Source organism: Passer domesticus, chromosome 1 (assembly GCF_036417665.1).
Source record: "Passer domesticus isolate bPasDom1 chromosome 1, bPasDom1.hap1, whole genome shotgun sequence".
NCBI classification, from domain to species: Eukaryota; Metazoa; Chordata; class Aves; order Passeriformes; family Passeridae; genus Passer; species Passer domesticus.
This window is the reverse complement of record NC_087474.1, coordinates 129,602,766-129,629,105: the sequence shown is the minus strand read 5'-3', so window position 1 is coordinate 129,629,105 and position 26,340 is coordinate 129,602,766. Positions and strand designations below refer to the sequence as shown.

General features: G+C 39.9%; 1 protein-coding gene and 1 long non-coding RNA gene across 11 annotated transcripts in view; one reads left to right on the top strand and one right to left on the bottom strand.

Moving 5' to 3' along the window:
- STAU2 (staufen double-stranded RNA binding protein 2) overlaps positions 1 to 26,340 on the top strand; it is a 169,196-nt gene that overhangs the window by 71,955 nt on the left and 70,901 nt on the right. For 8 of the 9 annotated variants that reach the window (XM_064389317.1, XM_064389301.1, XM_064389309.1 and 5 more), the window contains one exon: positions 12,363 to 12,670. In XM_064389317.1, coding sequence (XP_064245387.1) covers positions 12,363 to 12,670 — 308 coding nt within the window. Of the gene's footprint in view, positions 1 to 12,362; positions 16,834 to 26,340 lie in introns of all 9 variants that reach the window. The other variant, XR_010347730.1, reaches the window with a different exon arrangement.
- On the bottom strand, positions 9 to 3,388 carry LOC135280952 (uncharacterized). 2 transcript variants are annotated; one of them, XR_010347753.1, is made up of 3 exons: positions 3,266 to 3,388; positions 1,454 to 1,558; positions 9 to 267 (listed from the first exon to the last, which is right to left on the bottom strand). It is a non-coding gene; the product is annotated as an uncharacterized LOC135280952 (long non-coding RNA). The 2 variants fall into 2 exon arrangements; XR_010347757.1 differs by having other exon boundaries at positions 1,466 to 1,558.

Sequence of the window (26,340 nt, the reverse complement as noted above, 5' to 3'; positions counted from 1 at the left end):
GCTCTCCATTAATAAAACCAGTCATTTTATCAGGAAGGACAATCACATTTTCTGCCCACATGGGCTTTAAGAGGACTGCATGATTTTCCCAGGATCTAGACTGAAGCTGACCAGCCTGCCTTTTTTGAGTATAATGCACTTCTCCAGGCACTGGAGATTTCTTCTGATCTCCAGGACTTTTTGAAGAGAACAGAGAGTGGTCTCATAATGATGCAAGCACACTGAGATAGGTCCCATTTGGTCCAATGGATGCACAGGAAGTTCCACCTGAAAATGAGGAAGAACTTTATTGTCCAGATGACTGAGCACTGGAACAGGTTGCCCAGAGAGGTTATGGAGTCTCCTTTACTGGAGATATTCAAGAACCATGTGGACACAATCCTGTGCTATGTCCTCTGTGATGACCCTGCTTGAACTGAGGGGTTGGACCAGATGACCCACTGAGGTCCCTCCCAACCTGACCCAATCTGAAATTCTGAGATTTTGTGATTTATATGGGCTGATTTCTAGCTTTTCTCACAACATCCCTGATTCTGATGAGGTTCTACTACTGGTACTTCCTTCCTTCAGCTTTGCCTATAAGACACAAAAGCCCAAGAGACCTTGTTGGTGAAGATTGAATTAGGTTTCACTGTAACAGTAAAGAATAGGACAGAACTTGATGAGTTTATAAGGAGATTTTTGCTGTTTAAAGTGGTAAAGATAATCTCAATAGTACTTTTTACTTTTACCTGTGGCCTGGATTTTTCTCTAGAATCGTGTGTAGTTTTTAACTTCTTAAGGGTCCCTCACCTAAGGGTTGTACAGACATGGATACACACATGAGCTACCTTCTGCCTATATACATCTGAAAGACATGGTCTTAAAAGCAAGTTTTAAGGAGTTTCAGTAATGTTCCATTATTTATATGGTCTTCCCAGTCACCAGAGAGGGACCCAGAGACCTGAGGAATAATTTGTGCTTCAACTTACACAACAGTTTGTTAGTATTTAAAGTAATCTTGGATTCAGCACATGCCATTGTGTGTCCCTGAAAGGAAGGATTCTACAGGATCTAAGTCTTCCCATTAATGGCTTCCTTACAGCCCTGTCATCAACCCCCATCAAAACTTCTGGATGATTTGTGCTTGTATTGTCAAAATCTCTAAGGACAAGATCTGTGAAATATCTTCAAATGTTAGTATCTTAGAGTTTGAGAAGCAGAATAAGACCTCTATATTTTCTCCTGTCCTTTCAGTATCTTGTAGCAGAGATACGTATAGATGAAACCACAATCTTCTGTCAAACCAATAAGAAAAAGCAATCTCTTAGGCTGCTCAAGACAACTTTGACAGTTATATCTTTAAATCCAAATTTAGAAGGAGAACACAAAGGCAAACTCATTCAACAGGAGACAAGATTAACAGAAATTGTATTTTAAACTTGTGCTGACCAAATAAACATTTTTCACAGACCTGCTCACAGACCTTTTTGCAGCCACCAGAGGCGCAGTATAGAAACAGGTTTTCATACTGGGACACTTTTGTAGTGCTTGATGCCTTCATTTCCATTCTTCTGATCTACAAGTAAATTGGAAGTTGAAAGAGATGGAGCATGCCAATAAACATAGAGCATTTGTTCAGAGGCCACTGTCCTTAATATCTTAACCCCCTTTTTTGAGGGTTCCAATCTAGAGGCAACATTAATAATAAGCAGGTGATTAAAGTGTATGATAGAATGATATAGGGTTGGAATGAATCTTAAAGATTATCTAGTCCCAACCACCCCTGCCATGGGCAGGGACACCATCCACTACACCAGATTGCTCAGGTACTTGCCCAGCCTGACTCTGAACACTGCCAGGGTGTTTTGACTAAAAGAAATCACATGTATGCATGATCTCTCATGCACCTGTGAAGTGCAGGGTTTTTTAAAGTAGTTCCAAACAAGTTTCACACTATGAGATAAAAAATGTCACATCCTTTCAGTGTGAGTATACTAGTTTGTTTTTAACAACATTTTTGGTAGGTGAATTTACTCTTGAAGTTTTTTAAGTCATTTTTAAAGTTAGGAAGCTTTAAAAGAGGGCAAATGGAGCAGCTTCCTCACTTTTGTATCCTTCTTAAAACAGAAATGTACAGTTTGCATTTCTTGTTACCATAAATGTAATTTTCAGTGTCTTGAAAATCTGAGGCTCTGAGATTGCTACATCTACCATTTGGCAGCTTTTATTCACATTTCCAGTGATTTTTTTTTCCAGGAAAACAATTGTGTCCTGCTAGGGCAAGCTATTGTGCATCAGTTTCCTTTTGCAGACAGATAGTCTTTCTTTGTGTGCATAATGCCCTGTGTTTCCATCTGAATCAAATAAAACTGGAATAGCAAAGGGAATTTGTATACTTCAGTAACACAGAAAACAAAAATCATAACAGTTCTATATTTTAGTACAGTTGAAAAAAAGATTTCATAGTACTCTTACAATGTCATTTGTTTTTGCTGAGAAATACTCTACAGTCTGTATCCTTCTAATTACTAGCTCAATATATATTTAGTATTCCCTATTAAATATTCTTGAATATTAACTTCTCCTGCTGCACTCTATCATGTTACTCTTGCATTATCCACATGGCAAACCTCACTTCTGTTCCTCCAACTCACTGGTAAAGCTTATTCCCACAGGTTTACTTCTTTACCTGTCTTCTTCATTTCACAATTCCAAAGAAAGATGAAACACAAAGCTATTGGTTTCTTGGTTTGGGATATCTTTGACATTCTTCACTTGTGAAATGGCAAGAACATTGAGTTTTTTTCCCTTATGCTTCTGGAAGAGACTTTGAGACTGTGAGCAGACCAGAAGTATTTGCAGCCCATATAGAAGATGTTTACTGTAAACAAAATCTCATTTATCTCTATTGATTTAAATAGTTATCAACAGAAACAAAACATGCAACAAATAAACAATCCTATTATAAAGTGCATTTGCATGGGAATATATTTTTCTTTTGTATTTTTGGATGGGGCAATCACAAACATCATATACAGGATGTGTTCTAGGAGAAACTGTAGATGAGAGATGAAGAACAGTATAAAAATAAAAGTTAAATGTTACTGTGTTTTTATATGTTATAATTCTAAGAAGAAAAAAATTACCATAACTGTTTTTACATGTTTCCCAATTTCAGTTTTCCATTGAATTGGTTTCCTTTACCTATTTCTAATAATTCTGGGAGTCACAAAGTACTGAAAACCTGATAATTTCTAAAAAAACACACTCAGAGCAATCTTACCTCTCTGTAAAGGACAGACTCTTTGTTTTTCTTGCCTAACATTTTATTACTAGGGATTCATGCATGACTTTACAGTCTTTGTTCTTTGGAATACATCTGCTCCTGCTGTTTGTTCACCACCTGAAATCATAACCATTTGTTTGTGACATCACAATTAGTTACTGGGAAGATGATTAGATTGTCACCAACAGATGAGTATGATTTCAGATGGTAAATGAGCAGCAGGAGCAGATGATCTCCTAAGGAACAAAGATACTTGATCTCATACAATTGTTCTCAGTGACAAAAAAAAGAAGAAGAAAAAAAAAGGAGACAAAAAAGCAAATAGATATTCTGAAGAGTTTCTTAAGTCTGTAATGAGAAAATTTGATATTTTTCTGTAAATAGTATTTATTTTACTATTTTTAAAACTCTACTTCAGTATTAGATTAAGAAATATAAATTAAGAAATATAAAAAATACAAAAATATTTGGTGTTATTATAAGCCCTAAATGTATAGCTACATTCAGATCCTTACTAAAAGTTTCTTCACCAGCTTTTTGGAGATGATAAATGCAACATAAATTATGTATTTATGAAATTTTGCAAACTAATACATCCTCACATTGAAGGAAACAAAATTTATTTGAACTTTGTAGTTCTGACCCTCAGTAGTTTCAGAAAGATACATTTTATATAGTCCTCTAATTGTTTGTTTTTCAGCTGAGGATTTTGGTGAAAACTTCCAGTAGAAAATTTAATACCCCTGTGTTTCAATAAGCAGGAACAGAAGTCTGCAGTTTTGGAATAAATTTTTTGTGTTGTAATTTGGGCATTTTTGCCCATAAATTGGAATGTTTGTGTGTTATATTTTGCTGAAACATGTAATCCTTTTGGGTATATTTCAAAGGTGATTTATAGTGGATTGTGTGCATTTTTACTTACTAAGTACTGCTCTTGCATTGGACTTGGCTTCTGAATTGCTTCCAAATTTACTCAGCTTTGTCAACTGTAATGCACTCTTGCTAGGAGTTACATTGATGCATCACTAAATGTTTGCTGAATTATTTGCCATTCTGACTAGAAACCACAGTAAAGGAATTGACAATACCACTCACTTGGTGAAAGGCCACAGAACAATAGTTTTCCATCTATTCATTCTGATAGTTTTGTTCAGTTTTGTGGGGATTTTCTTTAGCTAACAAATTGTCAGGTGAGCATTATACCATCAATGGAGCAGTTCCTTCAGCTGAGCCATTTGTCCTCATTTTAGATGTCTCACAGCCTTGTCTAGAGGCTCTTATCACAGCTGGTTATGTTTAAATAATACCTTGCCTCTGTAACGCTGAGTTGATTTGCTAATTTTCTAATTAAATTTTCTTTCTAACTGAAGATACTGGAAAATTAAATTTAGAAGCAGAGGAGATTTGTTCAATTTTATTTCTTTCCTAATTTACTGAAACTAGGAAATCTATGCTGCATTTGGCATTATTAATAACTGATATTATTTTTCAGTTTCATCTAACAATGAAAATAATTTTATCCAGTGTAATACCAATTAAATGTAGTTTGCTTTTTTTTTTTAATTAGTTGAAAAAGCTTCTAAAACATCTAATACTAAAAAACATATTGACAAAACAGGGAAGGGAGTGTTATTTTTTCTTTGCTGTTTTGAGAACTAGTGACAAGAGCCAAATTAGCATTTTTATGAGTGAGTGGGATTTGTGCTCAACTCTGGAGCATAAGACAACAACTGCAAGTGGTCCTTCTCTATTTCCCACATTTCCCCTTTTGAGATGGTCATTTAAGTGCTTAAAGTTCTGCAAGGTTTGCATCTTCAGAGATGATGATTCTTTGCTGAGTTTAGAGTACAATGTGTGTTTATAAAGAGCTTAGTGTTTTAAGAGCATTGGAGACTTAGTTTCCTTCTTCAGCAGTAGGAGTTTTCATGGAGCGCAGAGTAATCCGGATAATGGCAGCTGCCTTTTGGAGATGTGTATCTAATATTATTTGCAGCCAAAAAAGGAACAATCAATTGCTATTAAAATACAGGAAATTCACAGGGAAGGAGTGATCTGAAATAATCATGACTGTAGTTTGCCTGTTGATTGAAACTCTTGTGAATGAAAGTGCAGATGTGTTTTCAGGTGTTCTCTGGCTGGTTTACAGATATTCTGCCTATTTTAGATACAGGTTAAAAAGAAAGAATTGTGAGAAACCTGCTGCCTAGTTCTTGAGTAGTACAGATTGTGCATGTGTAAGAAATACAGACTTGGGCTATGTGGTCTGTGGTTTGGGTGCCCTCAAAGCAAGAAAGAACTGGAGTCACCTGTCTGGGAGACTGCTTAGCCATCAAGCTTTTGATGTATAAAATGCATAAAGAGGAAACAGCCATCATGGCAGGAGACAGCCAGCTCCACGGATAATTTCAGATAATGCATACTTTTGTTTTTACCATTCTCCTAAAAGGCCGATGTGAACTGCACTTATTCAAGGTTGCTAGTCTATTCCTTTGTAAAAATCTGCACATGAAGCAGAAATGCAGAGCTCCTTTTTAATGTTAACTCTCAAATTCAAATTTAATTATGTTATTATGCTAAATATCTGCATTTGGTATTCTGTCTTCAGGTGAGAAAATGGAGCAGTATCACATAATTCACCTCAGTACAGTGTTACTCTAAATGCTTTCACTTTTCTGGAGTCTTTTCTCCTTTTCCAGCTCCCTTTCCTCCAACCTGGAACCCACCAGGTGCCTCACCCCTAGTCTAGGATAATCATGTCCTTGAAAAATTGAATCTCCTGAACTGAAAGTTTGTTGCTTAAAACTTAATTCTCCACTCTTTTCTTCATTCCCTTTCAACACCAAACACTGCTTTCTCCTCCTCTGATTGTTGATGGCCCCCTTGGCCTTCTTAGCTTCAGCAACCTCTCTGTCCTTGACTAGTAGATCTGCTCATTATTTCCTCTCTTCTTTGTGTGGCTCAGGCCTTTGTTTTCCTTATCACCATTCTCATTCCCCTCCTAATCTGTTAATGAATGGTCTTGCCTGCACAGGTTGCCTCCAGTTGCACTTAGGCACTCTGCTAAATTGCTTTACCCCCACAAATATCACTTTCTAGCAGCTGTTGCAGGCACCTTGATCTGCCAGCTCACTAGGTTGATTTGCTCCTGCTCCAAATTTGCTGATCCTCTTTACTGCTCAGAATACTGACCTTCCTTCTGTATTTTGATTGGTTATTTTCTGAACCTGCTCAATCTTAATCTTTGGGTATGTGGTACGTGGATATATTGCTGGAAAATTATGATGCACGAATTATCATGTAAAACAGTGTAGATGTTTCATCTGTTTATTGGAATATTTCATAGAATATCCTGTAGAAATTCCCCACTGCAAACACTATTGTCTTATTTTTTACCAAAAGCTTATGTATTCAAGCAGGAGTAAAGCTGGGGGAGAATTCAAAGGACTTTCCTCATGTTAATAAAATGACAAATTTTACTGAAACACATACAATTTAAATCCTGCAATACTGAAATTTCTGTTTTGGCTACAGAAAATAGTCTAGTGAAGGGATATAAATACCTGATTTCATGAAGAACTAAATAGTATTTACTTCAGTACCATAGTTATTTTAAGGTTAAACAAAGTTTGTATTTTAATAAGCAGCTTTATATAACATCAGTTTGTTTAAGGTCATGTAGACAAGATCTTTTGATTGAAAGACATTGTGTAATGACAAAACATTTTTTCATGTCTGAATATTGCAGTAGCTGGTGACTTAGAAATACCACGGATAGCTGTGTTAAGTAAGTAATGATTGCAGCTTGGTATTTCAAGCCAAGATTGTGCGTAGACAATTGCTTAGAACGTAATGGCCATACTATTTGCCTATTCAATTGTCTGACTGACCTTTTCTGAGTTCCTACTGGGGTAATGAAATTTGAAAATATTCTAGTATATAAATAGCCTTTTACACTGAGTGGGGTATAAAACCATAATTTATTATTATTATAATATTTACATTTTTCAGTCCTCTTATTGAAGTAGTTATTTGGTCTTGTAAATTCTCTCTTTTTTCTTTTTTTATGTCACTAGATTTGTAATGGGCCATATTTTAGGGCCTATTGAGAACCTGCCAGTTCTAGGGAGTAAATATTGCATTTGAGTATCCCCCATGCCTCTTAAGTTCTTGTCCATTTTAAAGTATGAAATTGTGAAGTCAGGATTAGAGCCAGTTCTAACTTTTCCTTCTTACACCCTACTACAAGATTTTTCCCTGTATTCATGTACCATGTTATAAGAAGGCTTTATTCAGTGTGACTACAGATAGCATAATCTGAAAGCTTTTTGATGATTATCAAGTCTTTTATTCAGTTCCAAAAATACTGATTATTTCCTTATGAACAGTCTTTTCTTCATCTAGTGATGAGTTATTTCAAATACCAGAGTGCTAAACTTAATTCATGAGCATATCATATACAGAATTATACCATTGTTGACTCTGCATCATTGCACAAGACATGAAAACACTCCTTTGTGCCATGTGCCATGGCACTGGTTGTAGTGCAGGGAAGAGCATGTGCTCTTCAGCAGGGTCAGGGGAAGTCACACTGCAGCTGGCACTGCTTCTGACACATGAACAAGTATAGCTTTTTTGTAGGATAAGCAAGAATTTTGGGAGAAAACTATTATCCAAGGAAGAATAAAGGTGTGGTTTAGACCAAGTATAAATGTGAAAAGTCAGTGAGTGCCACTGAACCAGAGAAATCCTTGAGTGAAGGCAGAGGAAGAGGATCCCTACACTACTGATTAAGTATAAAAAAGTAGCACTGACATACATATATATATATGCAGATTGAAACACAAGCCTGATTCTGTAGGCCATCTTGTGGAGCTGAATGATAAAATTGAAATCTCAATTTCTAATGTTTTCTGATCTTCCTGAGAGAAACAGAAAATTGAAAATAGGACACCAGCAGTACCTGTGTAGGCTCTAATAGCTGTGAGTGTGCAAGCAATGCTGTCATCACTCTGAACTTTTCTTAATTTAGTAGCCCACTGCTGTGGGGTAACTTGTCACTGTACCTGTATAAGCAAATTCCATTTTTGCAGTCTTGTTCAATTGTCAGTTGTTGTTCTTCACCCCATTACCCATGCAGACAGTTTTCTAATGGTTAATTTTGTTTACCACAAACTCCAGAAAGTGAAGGACGCATTTGTAGAAATGTCCCCCTGTCTTCCCAGCCCAGGGGACACTGAAGAGAAAGGGTTAGGGATAAAAATAATATCACTCAAACAAAACTTCTAGAGATTGTCTCTATTACGGCTGCTGTGAAAAAAAAGGTGCAATCAAATCACTGAGATGACATTTTCAGGGCAAGGCTTGTGAGGGATCGTTTGGCCATCTTGTATCTTATTCATATTCATTTGCCTAGGAGTCCAAGCTATTTTGTGATTATTTAGTATGTGACAGCAAAAGTAGACAATGGAAGATGAAGAAATTTATTCTTAGGTAAGGAAGGTCTTTGGTGTGTGTTTTCATAGACTTCAGAAGATTGTGAGAGACTGCAAACAATTACTGCCAATGATGAGTAAGACATGTTTTTTAAATGTTAGTGATTACATTGCATAGCTAGCCTGCATATTTTTGTAGCACATTTGCCCACAGGTTTAAATAATATAAATGGAAATTATTTTAACATGTTTCATCAATGTGCCTCGAAGTTAATGTCCACCAGAAGGTGCAGTGTTGTTGGTCTATTATTAGGGACTCCTAATAATTATGATTCTTCCTGTGGAGTATAGTGAAGCTTGTATGGGATAAATATTTAGTGGACACAAAAGTCTGTTTTTTTCTTAGCTGTAAAGTAAAAATGAATGAAAATGTTTTCCTGGAGATGTTCTCCTGCAATACATAAAGGTATTAGAGGATAGTATTACTTTTTCCCCTGCTTTTTAGTCAACTGATTGTTAGAAGACAGATTCAGAAAATTTCTAAAGGATTCTTTTGTTCTTGCATTTAATCCTCTGTTGTTGTTGTATCCTTTGTCATTTGATAACTCTACTGCTGTAACTAAATATATTTATACACTTTGCTGTAATACAGCAGAGTTGATGTAAGCAGGCAACAGTGAGGAATGTTATATAAAATATCCTCAGTAATACATTAAAAATAGATAATGAATTACAATTAATATATGTTTTATAGAAGTTTTCAAAGAGACCAATTTTTTTTGGCCTTTTAAAACATATTTGTAAGAAGCTTCATGAAACATGGGCCCTGAATATAAAAAGTTAATATCTTGCAACTATATTAATGTAATGTCTAGAATATTACATTACTTTGTTTCCAGAGATAATCAATGATGGTAATATAATATCTGCCTCTCAGAGCCAATGTATGATTTAAATTAATTATTGCTTATAAAGCACTTTGAAGTCTTTAGCAGTAAGGTGTTGCAAAGTGTAAAAGTACTATTATTAATTTAACATCACCATTAAAGTCAGTACTTTAAGAGCATTTGCTATACTCTGCTCAATGTCTTTCTATTCATCATATGCTGCATATTAGTTATTTTAACATTTAGAAAGCTTAGTAATCTGGAAGTATTCCAAACCATTGTTCCAGACAGCAGTTAGATATTTGGGTGGATCATGTAAAAACAGTGAAATGGCTGAGAAAGCATGTAAAATGTTTGTTTTAAGTAATATTACATCAATGGAAGAGACATCTGCAGCACTGGACTTGATTTTAAACCTTCTTTAAACTTTTTTTAAAGTTAACATTGTACTATGTTTTTCTAAAATTTATTAGGGGGGCTAATATCATGTTATTTCTAAACAAGTAGACTGTTTTATCTTTTGTTCAGTTTACATTTCTGTTTCTGAAATATTCGTGGGAAATCAGATTTACAGTGGGCAGTTCTTAGGAGGTGGTGAACACCTGCCACTCAGTATTTTTACTGCTGTTTGGTTTTGTAACCTAACATCAGCTATCAAGATCTGTATTATCTTTTTCTTTTCCATTTTCATTAATCTTACATCTTGTGTAAGACTTTAAAATTACAGGCAGAGGTAGGTCTTGGAGGTTACAGCCTCAGGAAAAATGTCCAAAGTCTCTCTTCTCATGTAGTCATTATGTGCCATAAAATAATGCTGCGTATTTACACAGTTGTTTATCTATTAGATTGTGTTTGAAATTGTCCCAGATGGAGAAAAAGAAATTTTAGGGATCCTATCCTCCATCTTTCCCAGCAGCATTGTCTTGAATTTGTGCTTAGTTCTGGAGCTCAGCTCTGGCTTTGGAGCCAGTTCTAAACTAGGTAAAAGCGGCCTTAGAGTTCAGGATCCAAGCAGACTCCCCAGCCCTATGGAGGTAGGTGGGGAGAGCAATCAGGTGAAGAACAGATAAGTCTTTGTAAATGATATAAGCACATGTTCCAGATTTCTAAAAGCAATATGAATTTAAAAGCCAAATGTATGAGTAAATCAATTAAAAGATTCACCTGTAAGCAGTTTGCTGAGTCGGCAGTGAGGAAGTTCCATTTTCACCATGTAGCTGAAAATGAGGATATTAATTACAGGTAATATTTTTTGAGTCTTCTCCTTGTGGTAGACATTTTATTTAAAAGTACTACTTGCACTTCTAGGATTAAAGGAATCTTTCCTAGGTACTGGAAATTAATTTCCTCCTCTTCTTTGAATTTATTCTACTTTCTCAGATTAATTTAATATGTACTGCAAATGAATTAAACATTGAACCCTTTGATTTCTCTTGGGATTACTAAATCAGTTAACAAACAGGTTTATTATCCCTAGAATGAAATGCCATATGGCTCAGGTTCACTCATATTATATGCTAGAAGATTAAAGTATGTTCTTAATATGAAATTACACATTTCAAGCTCATTTTCTGTTGCATTAATAATAAGAAAAAGGTTTCCCTCTAGTATCAGCCAACTGGTTATTTGTGTTTCCAAAAAATGCTTAATTGTGTAAGAAAACTAGCAAACTTCAGACTTAATTCTGCACATTTCCATGTGCAGGACTATCAGCAAAACTGATCAAGTATGTATTTCTGTTTCCAAGCAGGTTTAGGGTTGAGATATTTTCTAAAAAGGTATTCAAAATGTTTAAATGCAGATAAATTATCCCTAATTTACATCTCAATGAAAATATTTAGAAGTTATTCACATAAGTAAATTTAGCTCTTTTAATGTTTACCTTAACTCCTGTTGATATTAAGTAGGACACATATATGCTTTCCTTTTTCAGTATAAATGTTCTTAAAGGCAAGTAACTATTTGAAAACTATAGGATGAAAACTAGAGGATATGCAGCTAAATAAATAAATAAATAAAATTACATTATTAAATTAAATAAACTAATAAATTCCTCTTCACTACAGGGCAGTCAGTTCCATCAGTCTTTAGCACAGTAACACTGGCTGCAGGGCAATTTAAGATTTTTTAACCCCAGGCTGCCCTTGTGATTCAGCAAACAATTTAAGCCATCACTCAAGGCAGTGCTGCTACTGCAAGGAACAACACTGCCCTTCCTTTGCCTCCAGCAGCTCATTCTCATGGACATCCCTACGTGGGCCCACAGGTGCTGGTGCTGGCAACAGAGCAGCTGGGGAGTACAAACACCAGCTGTAGGTGGGAGAAAAAAACTAAACTACTTCTCGTGGCAACAGTGCTGACATAGACTAGTTTCAAGTATTTTTGAAAAAACAGCCTAAATTATTGTATCAGATAGGAGGCAAAAGAATGTAGGGAAATAATGATTGTGCTACTATTTTGAAGTAATATGTGTTCCTCATGGTTTGTAGGTCTCCAAACATTTTTTGTTCATATTGTGTGTTCTATGCTAGCCTCAGTTTAGTTTTAAAGTTAAGGTTTGTGCCATTTTAAAAAGAGTTGGGGAAGAGGAAGAAGAGGTCCCCTTCAGATCTGCTTTGTTTCTAATTATAGTAGGTGACTTCATTTACAGTTACTGTAAAAAAAAATATCTGCTTCTAAATTCTTTGTTTTTCATTGTAAAATATGTTAATGAAAATTATCTACATGTCAAACCCATTCTAAAGTAATGAGAATGATCTTTGGTTTTGTTTTCAGCACCAAAGGGAATACTCCATCTCTCTCCTGACGTATATCAAGAGATGGAAGCAAGCCGCAACAAATCAGCCCCTGGTACCACTGTAAGCTATATGTCATCCAAAGAAATGAGCCAGACTTCTAGCTCTTTCTTCAGCATATCTCCTACCACAAATAGCACAGCCACCATTGCCAGGGAACTTCTCATGAATGGAACATCCCCAACTGCTGAAGCCATAGGTCTCAAAGGAATATCTCCTGCTTCTCCCTGTTCTACAGTGCAGCCTTCAAAACAGCTGGAATATTTGGCAAGGATTCAAGGCTTTCAGGTATGGGAGGGGGAAAATGAAGCTCTTCAGCCAGAATCGTAGCGTTGCCATCAAGGTTTCACTCTTGCCCTCTTGAATGTGGGCATGCATGTAACTTATGTTGTAAAATTAGCTGGTGTCTGAGGCAGTTTCTGGGTCCAGGAGATACAGACTTCCACCTTACATTTATCTTACTGCAGCCCATCTTTCTCTCCTATGTCTCTTCTCCTTAACTAATTGCAAGCTTAAATTATGCCTTCAACTTGTACTTCTTTGAGAGTCATCACCTCTTGGTTTCTCCCTTTGACTGATCCAGAAGCTACTGATGCACCATTTGTCTTCTAGGCCAGGTCATTCAAGTAGTTTTTTTGCTTCCCACCCTTCACCTCTTAAATGCAACCTGATGTTTTGGTTTAGGAATGGTACTATCCAATTTAGTGTCTCACTGACACTTTCCAAACCACTGCCACTCACTCACTCTCCCCTTCCCACTCCCACTACCCCTTGTGGTGGGCTGGAGAAGAGAACTGGAAACAAAAAAGGTAAATGTCATGGGTTGTGATAAGAACAATTTACTAGAAACAGCAATGGGATAAGAAAACAAACAGTAACAGCAACAATGCTAATGACAGTGGGTAGAAGAAATGAACAATTCCCATGGAAGCCCCCTGAGAACAGCCAATACCTGACCACACCCTCTGCCACGCTCACTCAACTGGAAGAGACTCCCTCCCCCAGACATGGCAATGACATGAGGTGGTATAGAATAATGTCCAGGTCCTGGCCATGGCCCCTCCTGGCAACTGCAAAAATTAACCCTGTCCTGGCCAGAACCAGGAACATTATTCACCCCTTGTTCTACACCATCCTGCATGCCCAGATCCTACATATTCCAACTCATATATATATATATATATATACAAGGTGAGGTATCATTTCCCTAGTCAATGGTTGTTCCTTCAAGATATCTGTTAAGTTCATTCAGTCAATGACTGTGGATTCTACCCATCATAGGTGTCTGCCAGGGCAGGAGGGCTGGTGTGCTGTCAGCTGGTTGCAGGCTGCATCACGAGTTCACTACTGGTGCATCTGGAGCAGTCCATACTCATTGTCCATCACAGTTATGGCCTACAGTATCATTCAGCAACCAATGTTACACAATTCAACAGCACAGACTGTTCTCACCCAAAAATCTAAACCCCTGGAGGCAGTTCATGGTGACTTCCAAGATCCCTGAGCTTTTGGGGTTTCCTATTCAAACTCACTGTATGATCAGTACAGTTCCCTCACTGTGTAGCATTAGTGGCATGACATGTGGAAGAAACTTTCTCTTGAAACATGCAACCCAGCACTGCCAGTCAAGGTGCCAGAAGAAGCTGTGCTTCAGTGCCAATCACTTCTGAAGCAGCTTGAACCCCTTAACGAGATGCCAGTATCCCTTTTTCAGTTGTTGTGTAGCAGGGCTTGGATCCTTTGTATCCCCAACTCCAGAATCCCAGGAGTCATCCTCCAGTGTCCCCTGGTACTTTTTGGCAGAGACTCCAGGAAGGACCATTCTCCCCAGCTGCAGTATAGAGAACAGTTTTCACATCTTGTCCTGTCCTGACTGACCCAAGAGCTACTGCGTGAACAATCTCTTCCTTAATTTGTTCAGAAGCTTGTTTTTCAGGACCCCGCTTAAAATAATTCATCTTCTGCATCATAAGATATAGAGGGTTTTCAATCTGATTGAGCTCTGCAATATGCATTCTCCAAAAGACCACAGCTCCTAGGAAATCCTGTATTTCCTTCTTGCTGGTTGCTGGGGACATAAGATACTTTTTTGTTGACCATGGCCATTAGAATCTGATGACATTCTTAAAGCCTGGATTTCCTGGCAGGTCCCTTGACCTTACTTTGCTTTAAGGCAAAACCAGCCTTCAGGAGGATTTGGATTATCTCCTCCCCTTTCTCAAAAACTTCCTCTGCTTGGTTGCCCCACATAATGATGTCATCAACATATTGCAAGTGTTATGAAGCCTCAGTCTCTTCCAGTGCAGTCTGGATCATTCCATGGCAAATGGTGGGAATGTGCTTCCACCCCTGGGCAGTTGGTTCCAGGTGTTTTGCATGTCAGTTTGTGGAAATACCCACTCCTGAGGTAGTCTGTGCCAAGGATGCACAAGGCCTCTGGCCCATCACAATGGGGTGGTTTTGCCATTCATTCCTGTAAGACCCCAGAATTCACTCAACAAGTCTTTTAAAAGGGCTTGCAGGTTTTTTATGTACCCCAAATTAGATGCAAGGGAGCAATACCAACAAGGTATTCCCAAGAGATGAAAACAACAAAAACTTTACTGGCAAATTTCAGAAAATACATGAACTTGTGCAAAAGTTTAGAGCAACATTCAATCAACATAAAACGTTTTGCTAAGCCTTAACCTAGCAAACTCTCAGCCTGATCAACTTAGCAAACTCCAACCAATCTAAGTTACTCAAACTTTGAGAAGAAGGCATTATAAGAAGGAGAGGAAAGAGAAAGAGAGAAAAGATGCAGAAAAGAATGAATATAGCTACCACTGCTGGCTTCCAGTGGTCTTCCAGCTGATATAAAATCCAAGGGAAGGTAGGGTCAAGACATGCTTGCCTGGTGTCCTGGCTTAAGTACCTTTTGGGTCTCCTGGGCCCTTCGTCCAGGAGAGACTTCTGGTTTGGCAGCCACTCAGGAGCTGGGTTAGGGCTTCAGAGATGGGATGAGGAGCACTGCCTCCAGTGTGCCTGTGATTAGCAGTCACTATGGGGCTGGGATACAGGCTTTAGAGGATGGGGCGTGTGGAACAGGACATTGCCTCACCAGGGCAAGGCCCAACCTGCCCCTTTGCCCACATACATCCCCAAAATGTTTTGAGCAAGCAATCTCCTCCAGTCTCTCACAATACCCAGTCAGGTTCAGTACATCTCCCAGTACAGGCAGCTCTTGGGATCCCCTGTCACCCCAGAAACAGAGATGGGTTCTGCCCCTACGTATCTTGGTAGCATGAGGGTACATGGTGCACTGATGTCAAGTAAAGCCTTAAACTCCTGTGGGTCTGGTGTGCCAAACCATCAGATCCACACAATCCAAGAGTTCTAATTATCCCTTTCCTCCACCTTGCTAGAGGCAGGACCCCTCCAATTGTGGTCATGGTATTTGTTGCTCACAAATTTGAACTGAAGGTACTTCAAGTGGATTCAAGCAACATCAACCCTCCTGTTCTGTCTGAGGATTTGTCCACTGGAAACTGGAGTGGCATTTAATCCTTGAAGGATTTTCTGCAATGGTTGTTCTTTCTCTCAACTCATGTAGCCATGCTGCTAGCGCACAGGTGGGTTTTCCATTCCTCTTCCTCATACCCTTCCCGTGGTCATGCAAGTAAAACCACAGGTTACTTTGTGGTGTGCACCCTCTCTCTCAAGCAGGGGGCCCTTGCTACCAATAGCAGGGACTCTGGTCTACACTGGCGGGCCATGGGACATGTCCTCTAGCTTGTTCAAGTCTTTCAGATCATTCTGCCATTTTGGACAGTCTTGCCACAGCTGAGGTGCAGGTTGATAGGGAGGCAAAAACATGATCTTCATATTGCCAGAGTCAGGTAGTCACCTGAAGCACTGTTTGTTCTCCTTTCATTGCCATTAATGTCAATGGCATATGATGGTGGCCCTGCTCTGCACAAACTTCCACCACGTGGACTGTGTACACAGGACCTCATCTGGAGCTACTGAGAACTGCTCTTTATTTGAATCTCTGTACAGTACCTCTGGCACAGCTAATGCTCTCAGGTACTGGATACATTTCTCCATGGCATTCCACCTGCTTGGACACACTATTAGATCATCCTTGAGAGAATGCCCTTCCCTCTGCTTGACAGGAGTCACTTCCAGAGGCTGAGAGTTTCTGTCCTCTTCCCAATCCCTTTGTCAATACCAGCATCCTGTGACAGGGATTCCAATTGCTTTATTACCACCTAGTTTTGTACTGCGGGACAAATGTTGGGACTATGATGTCCCAACATAGGAGCAGCCAGGTCACCAGGGGCTCTCCTGGCTGGTGGCTGATGTATTTTTGTCACCTGGTGTAGTGGTCAGATGCCAAGCACCCACCAAAGCCACTCTCCTTTACAGCTGGATGGGGGAGAGAAAATATAATGAAGGGCCCATGGGTTGAGGTAAGGATTGGAGAGAGCATTCATTTGATCACTAAGTGATCAAATGCCATCATGGGCATAACAGGTTCTCCCTGATGCATATCAACTTTGAGATATGCATTGAATTTATTACTAACAAAATCAGCGCAGGATAATGAGAAATACAATAAGAACCTTGAAAACACCTTCCCCTTGTTAGAAATGAACTAACTTTTAGATACAATTAAATGTGGACAAACTTTTGTCAAAGCAAAAGAAAACTGTTTATCAGTAATGATTTAACTGAGCCAGGTGTGCACCTCTCTCCTCTAGAGCTGAGCACACACACACCCTCCAACAGAATGGCTACAAAATACACCCTTTCCCATCCGGGGGGCAGTCCCAACTTCTTTCCCATTGATGGGGTACTTGGGGATTTACATTATCTCCTGACTGCCTACTTTTCTGTCCCCTGCCCTCTCATCCTACTTCCTTTTGGTCAGGTCTTCAACTCTGCCACTCTCCCAGCTCACAGCAACACCCAACAAACCGACCAGAACAAATCCAAACCACAAACAACACCACATAGAACCAACAACTTTCACTCTTTCACTTAACAACCTTTTGGCTTCAGCAAAATATTACCTCGTCTCTCATACCCTCACCCCTCCTTCCTTCCCACTGACAGCAAAGGGACAGAGGGAATGGGGGCTTCTCCCACTGCCCACAGCGAGGAGTTCTTCCCCTGCTGCACTGTGGGGTCCCTCCCACAGGAGATTCTTCTTCATGAACTTCTCCAATGTCAGTCCATCTCATGAGCTGCAGTCTTCCCCAAACTGCTGCCATGTGACTCCATCCCAGGGGCAACAGTCCATGCCCAACTGCTGCAGCATGGCTGACTCTTCCGTGCAGTGCAGTCCTTCAAGGCCAGGCTGCTCCAGTACAGGAGCAGGGCCCCTCTCTCCACAGGTCTCCCATGGGATAACAGCCCTCCCTCAGGCACCCACCTGCTCTGGTGTGGGGCTCCTTCACAGGCTGGAGGCAAATCCCTGCATCCCCATGGATCTCCATGGGCTGCAGGGGCAGAGCTGCTTCTCCATGGCCATCACCATGGGTTCCAGAGGAATTCCAGATCTGGTGCCTAGAGCACCTCCTGCTTCTCCTTCTACACTGACCTTGCTGTCTGCAGAGCTTTTCTTACATGTTCTCACTCCACCCTTTTCCAGCCACAATTCCAACTGCACAACATTTTTTTTATTTAGCCTTCTTCTTAAATATGTTTTCTTAGAAGTATTCCACCATTTCTAATTGGCCCAGTCTTGGCCAGCAGCACATCCATCTTTGGAACTGCCAGGGATTGTCTCTGCTGAACATGGAGAGAGCTTCTGGCAACTTCTCACAGAAACCACCCTTGTAGCCCCTCCCTCCCAGTGCCCCCAAAACCTCAGCCATGCAGACTCAATACACCTGGGAACAAGGATCAGGTGATTCTCTCTGGCCCTGCCTCTTCCTCCTGTTGTGAGGGCTCTACTTCCTCTTTATCCCTCACTAAGTGAGCTGATTTGGATTTCTTCTTCTGTATAGGGGCAGCTACTGCTGGCACAGGTGGTTGCTTGGGTTCAACTGCAAATCAGGCCACAGTGGCTGTAGGTCTGTTTTCTTCCACTTTCCCCTCAGGGTGCTGTCTAGTACTGAACTGTGTCCCGTAAAGAGTAGCCAGGCCCAGCACACTACAATAAGTTGCCCCTTTCTTGAATTGCCACAGCATGCTCCTTGCGAATATTCTGTCACTTTAGCAGGGTCCTATAGTTGTTCAGGGATGAACTTCCAAACCACTGGAGCAGAAAATGAAAAAAAAAAACTGCTTCATTTTTTTTTGGCCACATTTCATGCTACTTATGACTATCCACCCTTGGGGCAGATCTCTGAATGAACTTCCTAGAAATCTGTTTCTTGACTCTAAACGTGATGTGGACTGAGACCAGTGAGTCTTAGCAACAAGAACATGCTTTCCTTAACGTCCAAAGGAAATTCAAAATTCTCAAAAGCTGTTGTAACAGCTGAAGGAGGAGAAGGAGGTGAAAGACTAGGGAAAATCATCCTCCCCTGTTCCCCCTACAGGGTTAGGTACCACAACCACATGAACAGACCAAGCAGCATTGTGACCAGCGGCTCTGGAGTTAATACAACAAATGCTTAGATTAAATTTGTTTCCAGGTTGCTCTGGACAGATCTTTTGTTACCTCACCCCTTGATGCCACACACTGGGTGCCCAATAAGGCACCCAGTGATTTAGGAATGGTACTACCCAATTTAGTGCTTCCACTGAGACTCTCCAAACCACATGCCAGGCACTCGCTCCTCCCTCCCCCTCCTTCCACCCCTTAAAGGGGATGGAGAGGACAATTGGAGGCACAAAAGGCAAAGATCACAGGTTCAGATAAGAACAACTTATTGGAAACAGCCATGAAATAAGAATTTGACCAATATTAATTACAGAGAATAGAAGAATCACACAGAACCCCCCCCCACCAATAGACAATACCCAACCACTCCCTCTACCACACTGCTTGACCAGAAGGAACCCCTTTCTTCCCCGAGGAGACTCCCTTCCCGCAGCAGTGATGTGAGGTCTTATAGAATAACCTCCAGGTCCTAGTCATGTCTCCTCCTGGCAAAAGTTAACTCTTTCCTGGCTGGAACCAGGATACCTGAGAATGGTGTTTTGTTCAGAAGGTGCAGCCTAGAAGCCAAGCTGGTGTCAGAGCAATGCAGAATGTTTTTGCCATCATAGTCAATACTAGAGAATGTAAGATGAACCATGCTGGATCAGTGCATGAGTCCTTGAACACTGTATCCAGCAATGCCAAGTGTCCTATATTTCATAGGACAGTGGCAGCCTCTATAGTGCATCCAGTCATTTCTGTGGTGTGGAAGTTAGGAAAAGGAAACCTTTTCCCTATCCCATTACTTGCAGAATTATACGTGTATATGGATAGTGGCTCATTTTACAGTGTTGAACCATCAGAGATATATGTAGAAATATGCTTTTTCCTGTCATAGGTTTTTGGGTTGAGTTTTTGTTTTGTCTGGAGTTTTTTCCCTTTTCAGAATTGTGAATTTGCTTCATTTGAAGAGTTGGTTTCGTATGCTTTAGCATATGTAATTTGATCATGTAACTAAATTCTAAAAATGGGAGGTTCCTTTTGCATGCCTGATAATGAATATTTTTGTCAAAGACCATGTAATTTACAAAGTATGCAGTTGTTGAGTGACTTTAAAAAAGCTGCTAGAATTCAAGAAATAGTGTCAGATGTTCTGTTGGTATAAGCAGCGTAGTTAAATTACTTTTTCTTACATCAGATATCAGCAGTTGTGGATTTGACCTAACATTGCTTTTGTCTAAAATGTACATTCAGCTTTCTTTTGGTCTTAATTTTTGAAATGTCATTTTTGCTTCATTCATTTGAATGTCTCTTAACGAAAGAAACCAGTAATAGCCTCAGCTTCACTGTAGTAGAGTTAAGCTGCTAAAGGAATTCAGTTTTCCTGAGTTCCATTTATTACCTGCCTACAGTAGAAACAGATTAATTCTGATGAAAAGAAATTCAATCCATGAAGTTTTCACTGCTCACTTTCACATCTTGTCAGATTGCTTGTGTCTCCTAGTAATGGTTTATTTTCATAGAACCGATGCACAATTTATGTTACTGTTTTGGGCCATCAGTATGTGGTTACTGTAAAATGATTAGTTGTGTTTGTCCTGTTTTTGGTTTTTTTATGCTTTGATTCTAGATGCTTTTGTAGAAACTGTTTTTAAAGGGTCTTACCTTGAGCCAAAAAATATAATACTTTTCATGAACCAGACCATGAACCAGACTACTACTTTTTACTTGGCCCTAACACAAAGCAAGGAATTTGGTACAGAATCTTGATTATATTAACATCTATCTGCTGTGTATGTAACTGCTGGTTTACATCATCTTAGCATGCTTTTTAACACCTCACTTGAATAAGCCTGGTATTGATGTGAAACTCTGCCACTGCTGAGTGGCTGAGCTGAGGTGGAGCAGTGAACAGAATCTCTGTGGGAAATGGCTCAGTGGCCTGTCAGGTGCATATCACAGGTCTCTTCACTATTTCAGCCTAGAAAGCTCTTTGTGTTTTAGAGTTTAAAAGCCTATTTCTTTACAAGTTAACTTTCTCAGGCATATTTACTAAAGGAGAAGACTACTACATTTCCAAACAGCTAACTTGTTTCATGTTTCCTGAATGACCCAAAATGATTTTTCAATTGTTAGCATGTATTTGTATTCTGGTCCAGATGATAACCATAGTTTTGTCTTTCATTGAAGAGCGTATACATTCTGTTCTGTTACAATGTATTTTTTGAATTTTTTAAAAAAATCAATAAATACTCATATGATGTTTCATTTGTAAATGTAAACAATGTTATTTGCTTATTTGAATGGTTTTCTTGAACTGCTTTAGCTGCAGGGGACGTGTCTTTAAAACACATTTATTTAACTTAGGTTCTTCTAAACTGTTTGTATATGATCTCAGCTATGTTCTACTGTAAGCCCTTAATATCAAGTTATTGGGACCAATGTATAGTTATGTAGTAAAAAATTGAATTTTAATTCTTTATGATTTATTATTCCAAAGACATTTGTAATTGATAAGCAGAAGCTCAGTGTTACTGAAGAACAGGTGTTTAGCTTGGATACTTTCAAAGGTCAGGCTTCAAATTACCTGTGATAATTAAACACAAATTCTTCAAGCAAGCCTTTACAAACTCAGAATAAAGCATTTTAGTGCTTGCTTCGTATTTATGAATGCTATCTACCCAGTTAATTGTTTTGCAGACTTTGCCTGGAAATGGTTTAAAGGAAAATTCAGCTTGGGTAAAATTGTTATTTTAAAGTGACTGTGGTATTTTGGCCATTGTTCTGTAACCAGACTAGGAAAGTTACAGTTATTTCTGCTGACCATTTAAGTGCAGTAATTATTCAGAGAATTTGTTTAAATGGAAACATTTAGAAAAGCTGTTTATACATGTATAACTTGAACCTCCAGTTTTTAGTGAAGCAAAACGTAAGCTGCAGGTAGTCCAGTGGGAAATTCCACTGTGAATTTCCACGAAGCAAAAATAAAAAAAAAATGTAAAACACCAGGACTGAGTGCCCACAATCAGTCCCAATACGTGGCTGTAGGCATATTTGGCTTCCTGCACTGGCAGGGCTTGGAGGTCTTAACTTTTCCCCTGTAGTGGCTCCATAACCAAACCTCACACAGGATATAGTTTCTATGTGTTCTCCTTTGATTGCAATGGTTACACAATTTTCTTTTCCCCTCCACATTTGTTTACTCGTTAACTGTTCCATTTTATACATGGATACTTAAATGTTTTACTGTGTGGCATTTCTAAATGTTTCTCCTTTCCCCAGTGGCACACGTTTCTGAATGGTTGCACGCACAGGAGAGGTCCTGCCGGATGCTCTAGAGTCAGGTTTACTTGTGGCTCATACATTCCAGTGCATGGGTTTGAATTGTTGGCAGGACTAGACTGAAATTAAACTTCTACACTTGTATTAGGGTTGACACTGAGCTCAAACATTTTCCTACAGCGGCCTTAAACAAAACAAAACACTTTGTGGAGGTTGGATTTGGAATCAGTGTAGGAGGGCTTGGATCTCACTACTGAGGTATGCATGTGAGGACAATTTCAGCAAAATTGCCTGATGTTCCAATTCTACCAATCCAAATAGTGGATTTTCAAGGAAAGACCTGTAGTTTTGGTGTGATCTGTACATAATTGATAATTTCTCTGAGCAGGTCAGATTTTTAAGAAGTGCCTAAATACCACTTCCAAAATTGACACAGACCCTATGGATGCTAATAGGAAGTCATTTAAAGCTCTAAAATCATCTGGAAATGTAGAAGCTGTTTGGGATTTTCATAAACACTTGTGCAGATTAGGTACCTAACCTCCACTTCACTTGCTAGTCAGGGCACCCTACATGCTGTTTTGCAAACTTGGGCTGTTCATTGGTTTTATGGAGGGAAGGGTTCTATGCACTGAATCTATTATACTGAAAATAGTTGTAGTTATAATGTTAGGTGCCAGAGAAGGTGTATTTTCAAAGCTTCCTGCAAATGAATGAATCAAAAGGTATGTTTTAGCAAGTCTCCAGATAAAGCCAAAGAGAGAAAGTGCAGCAAGTGCTAAAAACAAGAATGTAAATCCAGGTGATACCATTCTGTCCTTGAATGTGTTAGCTGTGGCAGTTTATGGCCACTGTCAGCTTGGGACTGGAATCCCAGAAAATGGGCTAATGCTGAAGAATACAAAAGACTCATCACTTGTTCAAAGTAGAAAACCCAAATAATACTTAAAGGAAACTTTTGAAATTACAGCATCAGGCTTCTTGGCATCATTAATGTAAAACAGATTTGAAAGCTATGTTCACAAAATGTTTTCAGATAAATGGTTCTTTGAAGATCCTATCTCCAAAAAATCAGGAAAAATTAGGATATTAAAAAATGAAGATGTTTGCAGGATTGTGTTAGAGAAGAATACTTTTGAAACAAGACTGTTAAAGACAGTCTTTATTTTCCCACATTTGAAGTCAAGACCCCCTATACTTCTATGAATGTAACTGTACATCTACCCTCTTCCCTCCCCACACCCCTAGAACCACTGGGAACTTCTTTCCCAGCAGGATTGACCAGACTGCAAATATTAGTGAAATATTAGTGAAATTATTCTAAAATAGCAGTATACAGTCAGGCCCAGAGTGAACTGTTGTCAGCTGATTTGCCTTAGTGTTAACACTCAAAGGGTAGTGGGAATTACTGAATTTATATTAAAAATATAATGATCACTTTAACTCCTTTCAAGTAGCTTGAGAGTGACTGTGCTGCCCTATATTGTCAATACCTGTTCCTGTAAAACAAGCAGTGGAGTTGGGCTTTTGTTTCCTGTCCTGGTGCCTGAGATCTTAGTTAGATGTATTATCATTGTTCCTGCTCATTGGTCAGATCAGTTTTTGTAAAATGATGTGTGGAATGATGTTGTGCTCTGTCTTCACCAGAAGTATTAAAGCCTGGCTTTTGCAGCAGGGTATTATCTCCTGTGTGCTTGTACTGTGCCGTGCTCAATGGCCAGTACAATAATCTCAACAGCAATGTTTGTCTCTTACCCTCAGGGAGTATAAACACCTTTAGAAATGGTTGACAAAGCCCTCATTATCTCAGTTTCTGTGTCTTCTGAAAGCTGTGGGGATTTTTTCTAATGGGAAGTTTGCACTTTCACCAATTACCAAACTATTGCCTGATGTTCCAATTACTATAGGCTTTTGTTGTGGGTTAACTCTGGTGGGCAGCTTAAGCCCCACACAGCTGCTCACTCTCTCCCCCCCGGTGAGATAAGGGAAAGAATCAGAAGGGTATGAGTGATAAAACTGAGGAGTTGAGATGAAGACAAAAGCTGTGTGTGCAAGGAAAGCAAAACAAGGAATTCATTCACCACTTCCTGTGGGCAGGCAGATGTTCGGTCACCTCCTGAAAGGAGGGCTCCGTCACGTGTGGCGGTGACTTGGGAGCACAAGTGCCATCATGCTGGATGTCCCTCTCCTCCTCTCCCCAGTTTTTATCACTGAGCAGGATGTGGGATATCCCTTTGTTCAGTTGGGGTCAGATGTCCTGGCTGTATCCCCTCCCTGCTCCTTGTGCACCCCCGGACTCCTCACTGATGGGATGGGGTGAGGAGCAGAAAAAGCCTTGGTGCTGTGCAAACCCTCCTCAGCAGCAGCTAAAGTGCCAGTATGTTATCAACAGTGGTCACAAATCCAAAACTTAGCACTGTACATGCTTTTATGAAGCAAACTAGTTCCATCCCAGAAAAAACCAGTGTAATCCACCCTTTATTCCATACTGTTGACACTGTGCTCAGGTCCCACATTATCCAATAGATTCTCCCTCATTAACCACCTCGTTTTTCCCATCCTGGAATATACATATGGAAATCGTCGCCTTAGTCTGTGGATCACCCCTTTAAAAGTCCACAAAGTGTCCATTTAGTCAGTTTAGTCCATGTGTATTCAATCTATTCACTCAGGACAGGAGAGGTGGTGTGATGCATGGAGTCCCTGGGCACCAAAGACAGCTCAGGTTGGGTCACTGCTGCACTTCCACGTCTTGTGAGGCTTGTCCTGCATTGGTTCAGATGGTTCCTGCTGTGCTAATTTCCATAGCATGCTACTCACATGCTGGCTTACAACAGTTTAAAGGTATTCCCATAGCAGTCTCCACCTCTGGTTCCTTTGGGCCTGATTATTGGGTTTAACAGGAAAACATAATAGGGTTTGCAGCAAACTTCTCCCTTTGCTCCTAGCCTGGCTAGCAACAAGGGTTTTCTGCTATAGTAATTCCCATGACATGCAACGCAGATCCTGGGTTACAACAATTTAAAGGTGTCTCCATTACAGTCTTCAGGCCTGATCCCTTTGGACCAGACCATAGGATTCAGCATTGCAATGAACTCCTTCCCTTGTCCCTCCTCCAGTTTGAGATTGCACTCAGGCCCACAGTCCACATGGGCAGTGTGGACTTGTCTGCAGACCATCATCCTTTGGGGATCTAGCTGCTCCAGAATGACAATATCCATAGGCCACTCTCCCTTCAGGGGAGTACCTGCTCTAGTATAGACCTCTCCATGGCCATGGATGTTTTTGGTTGTACCATCATGATTTTAGCCACAATCACAGTCCTGTGAAGTTGAGTTCCAGCCTGTCCAGCTCAGGAATGGGAGCAGTGCCCTGGCTGTCTGCCAGCCCATTCCCATTATCAGTATGATCCCAGGGAGAACAGAATAGGATGATAAGGAGAAAAGGGAACAGCAGAAGCAAAAAGCAGTCACTAGTGAGCACTCTTTACTAATCTACATCCAGGCAAGCACGGGGGCCTGACAACTACTAGCTAAACAGATATAAATTTGTTATAGCATACTCTGATCAAATCAATTGTTATCTCTAACCCCTCATGCCCCACACTGGCCAGAAGGGATTGTTACAGGTATACCCTGGTGGGCAGATCCATGCAGCTGCTCTTACTCCCCTTCAGTGGGATGTGGCAGAACAACCAGAAGGTAAAGGTGCAAAAACTCAAGGGTTGAGATATAGAGTGTTTAATAAGGAAAGCAAAAGCCACACATGCAAGTAAAGCAAAACAAATCATTCATTCATCACTTCCCCTGGGCAGACAGGTGTTCAGTCATCCCCAGGAGGGCAGGGCTCCATCACATGTAACAGTGACTTGTGAAGAGAAACACCATCACTCCCAACACCCCCCACCCTCCTTGTTTCCCCAGCTTTGTATGCTGAGCGTGATGCCATATGGTGTGGGATATCCCTTTGCTCAGCTGGGGTCCTGGCTGTGTCCCTTCCTGGCTTCTTACACATCCCCAGCCTTCTTGCTGGTGGGGTGGTGTGAGGAGCAGAAAAGCCCTTGTGTGAGCACAGCTCAGCAATAAGCATCTGTGTGTTACCC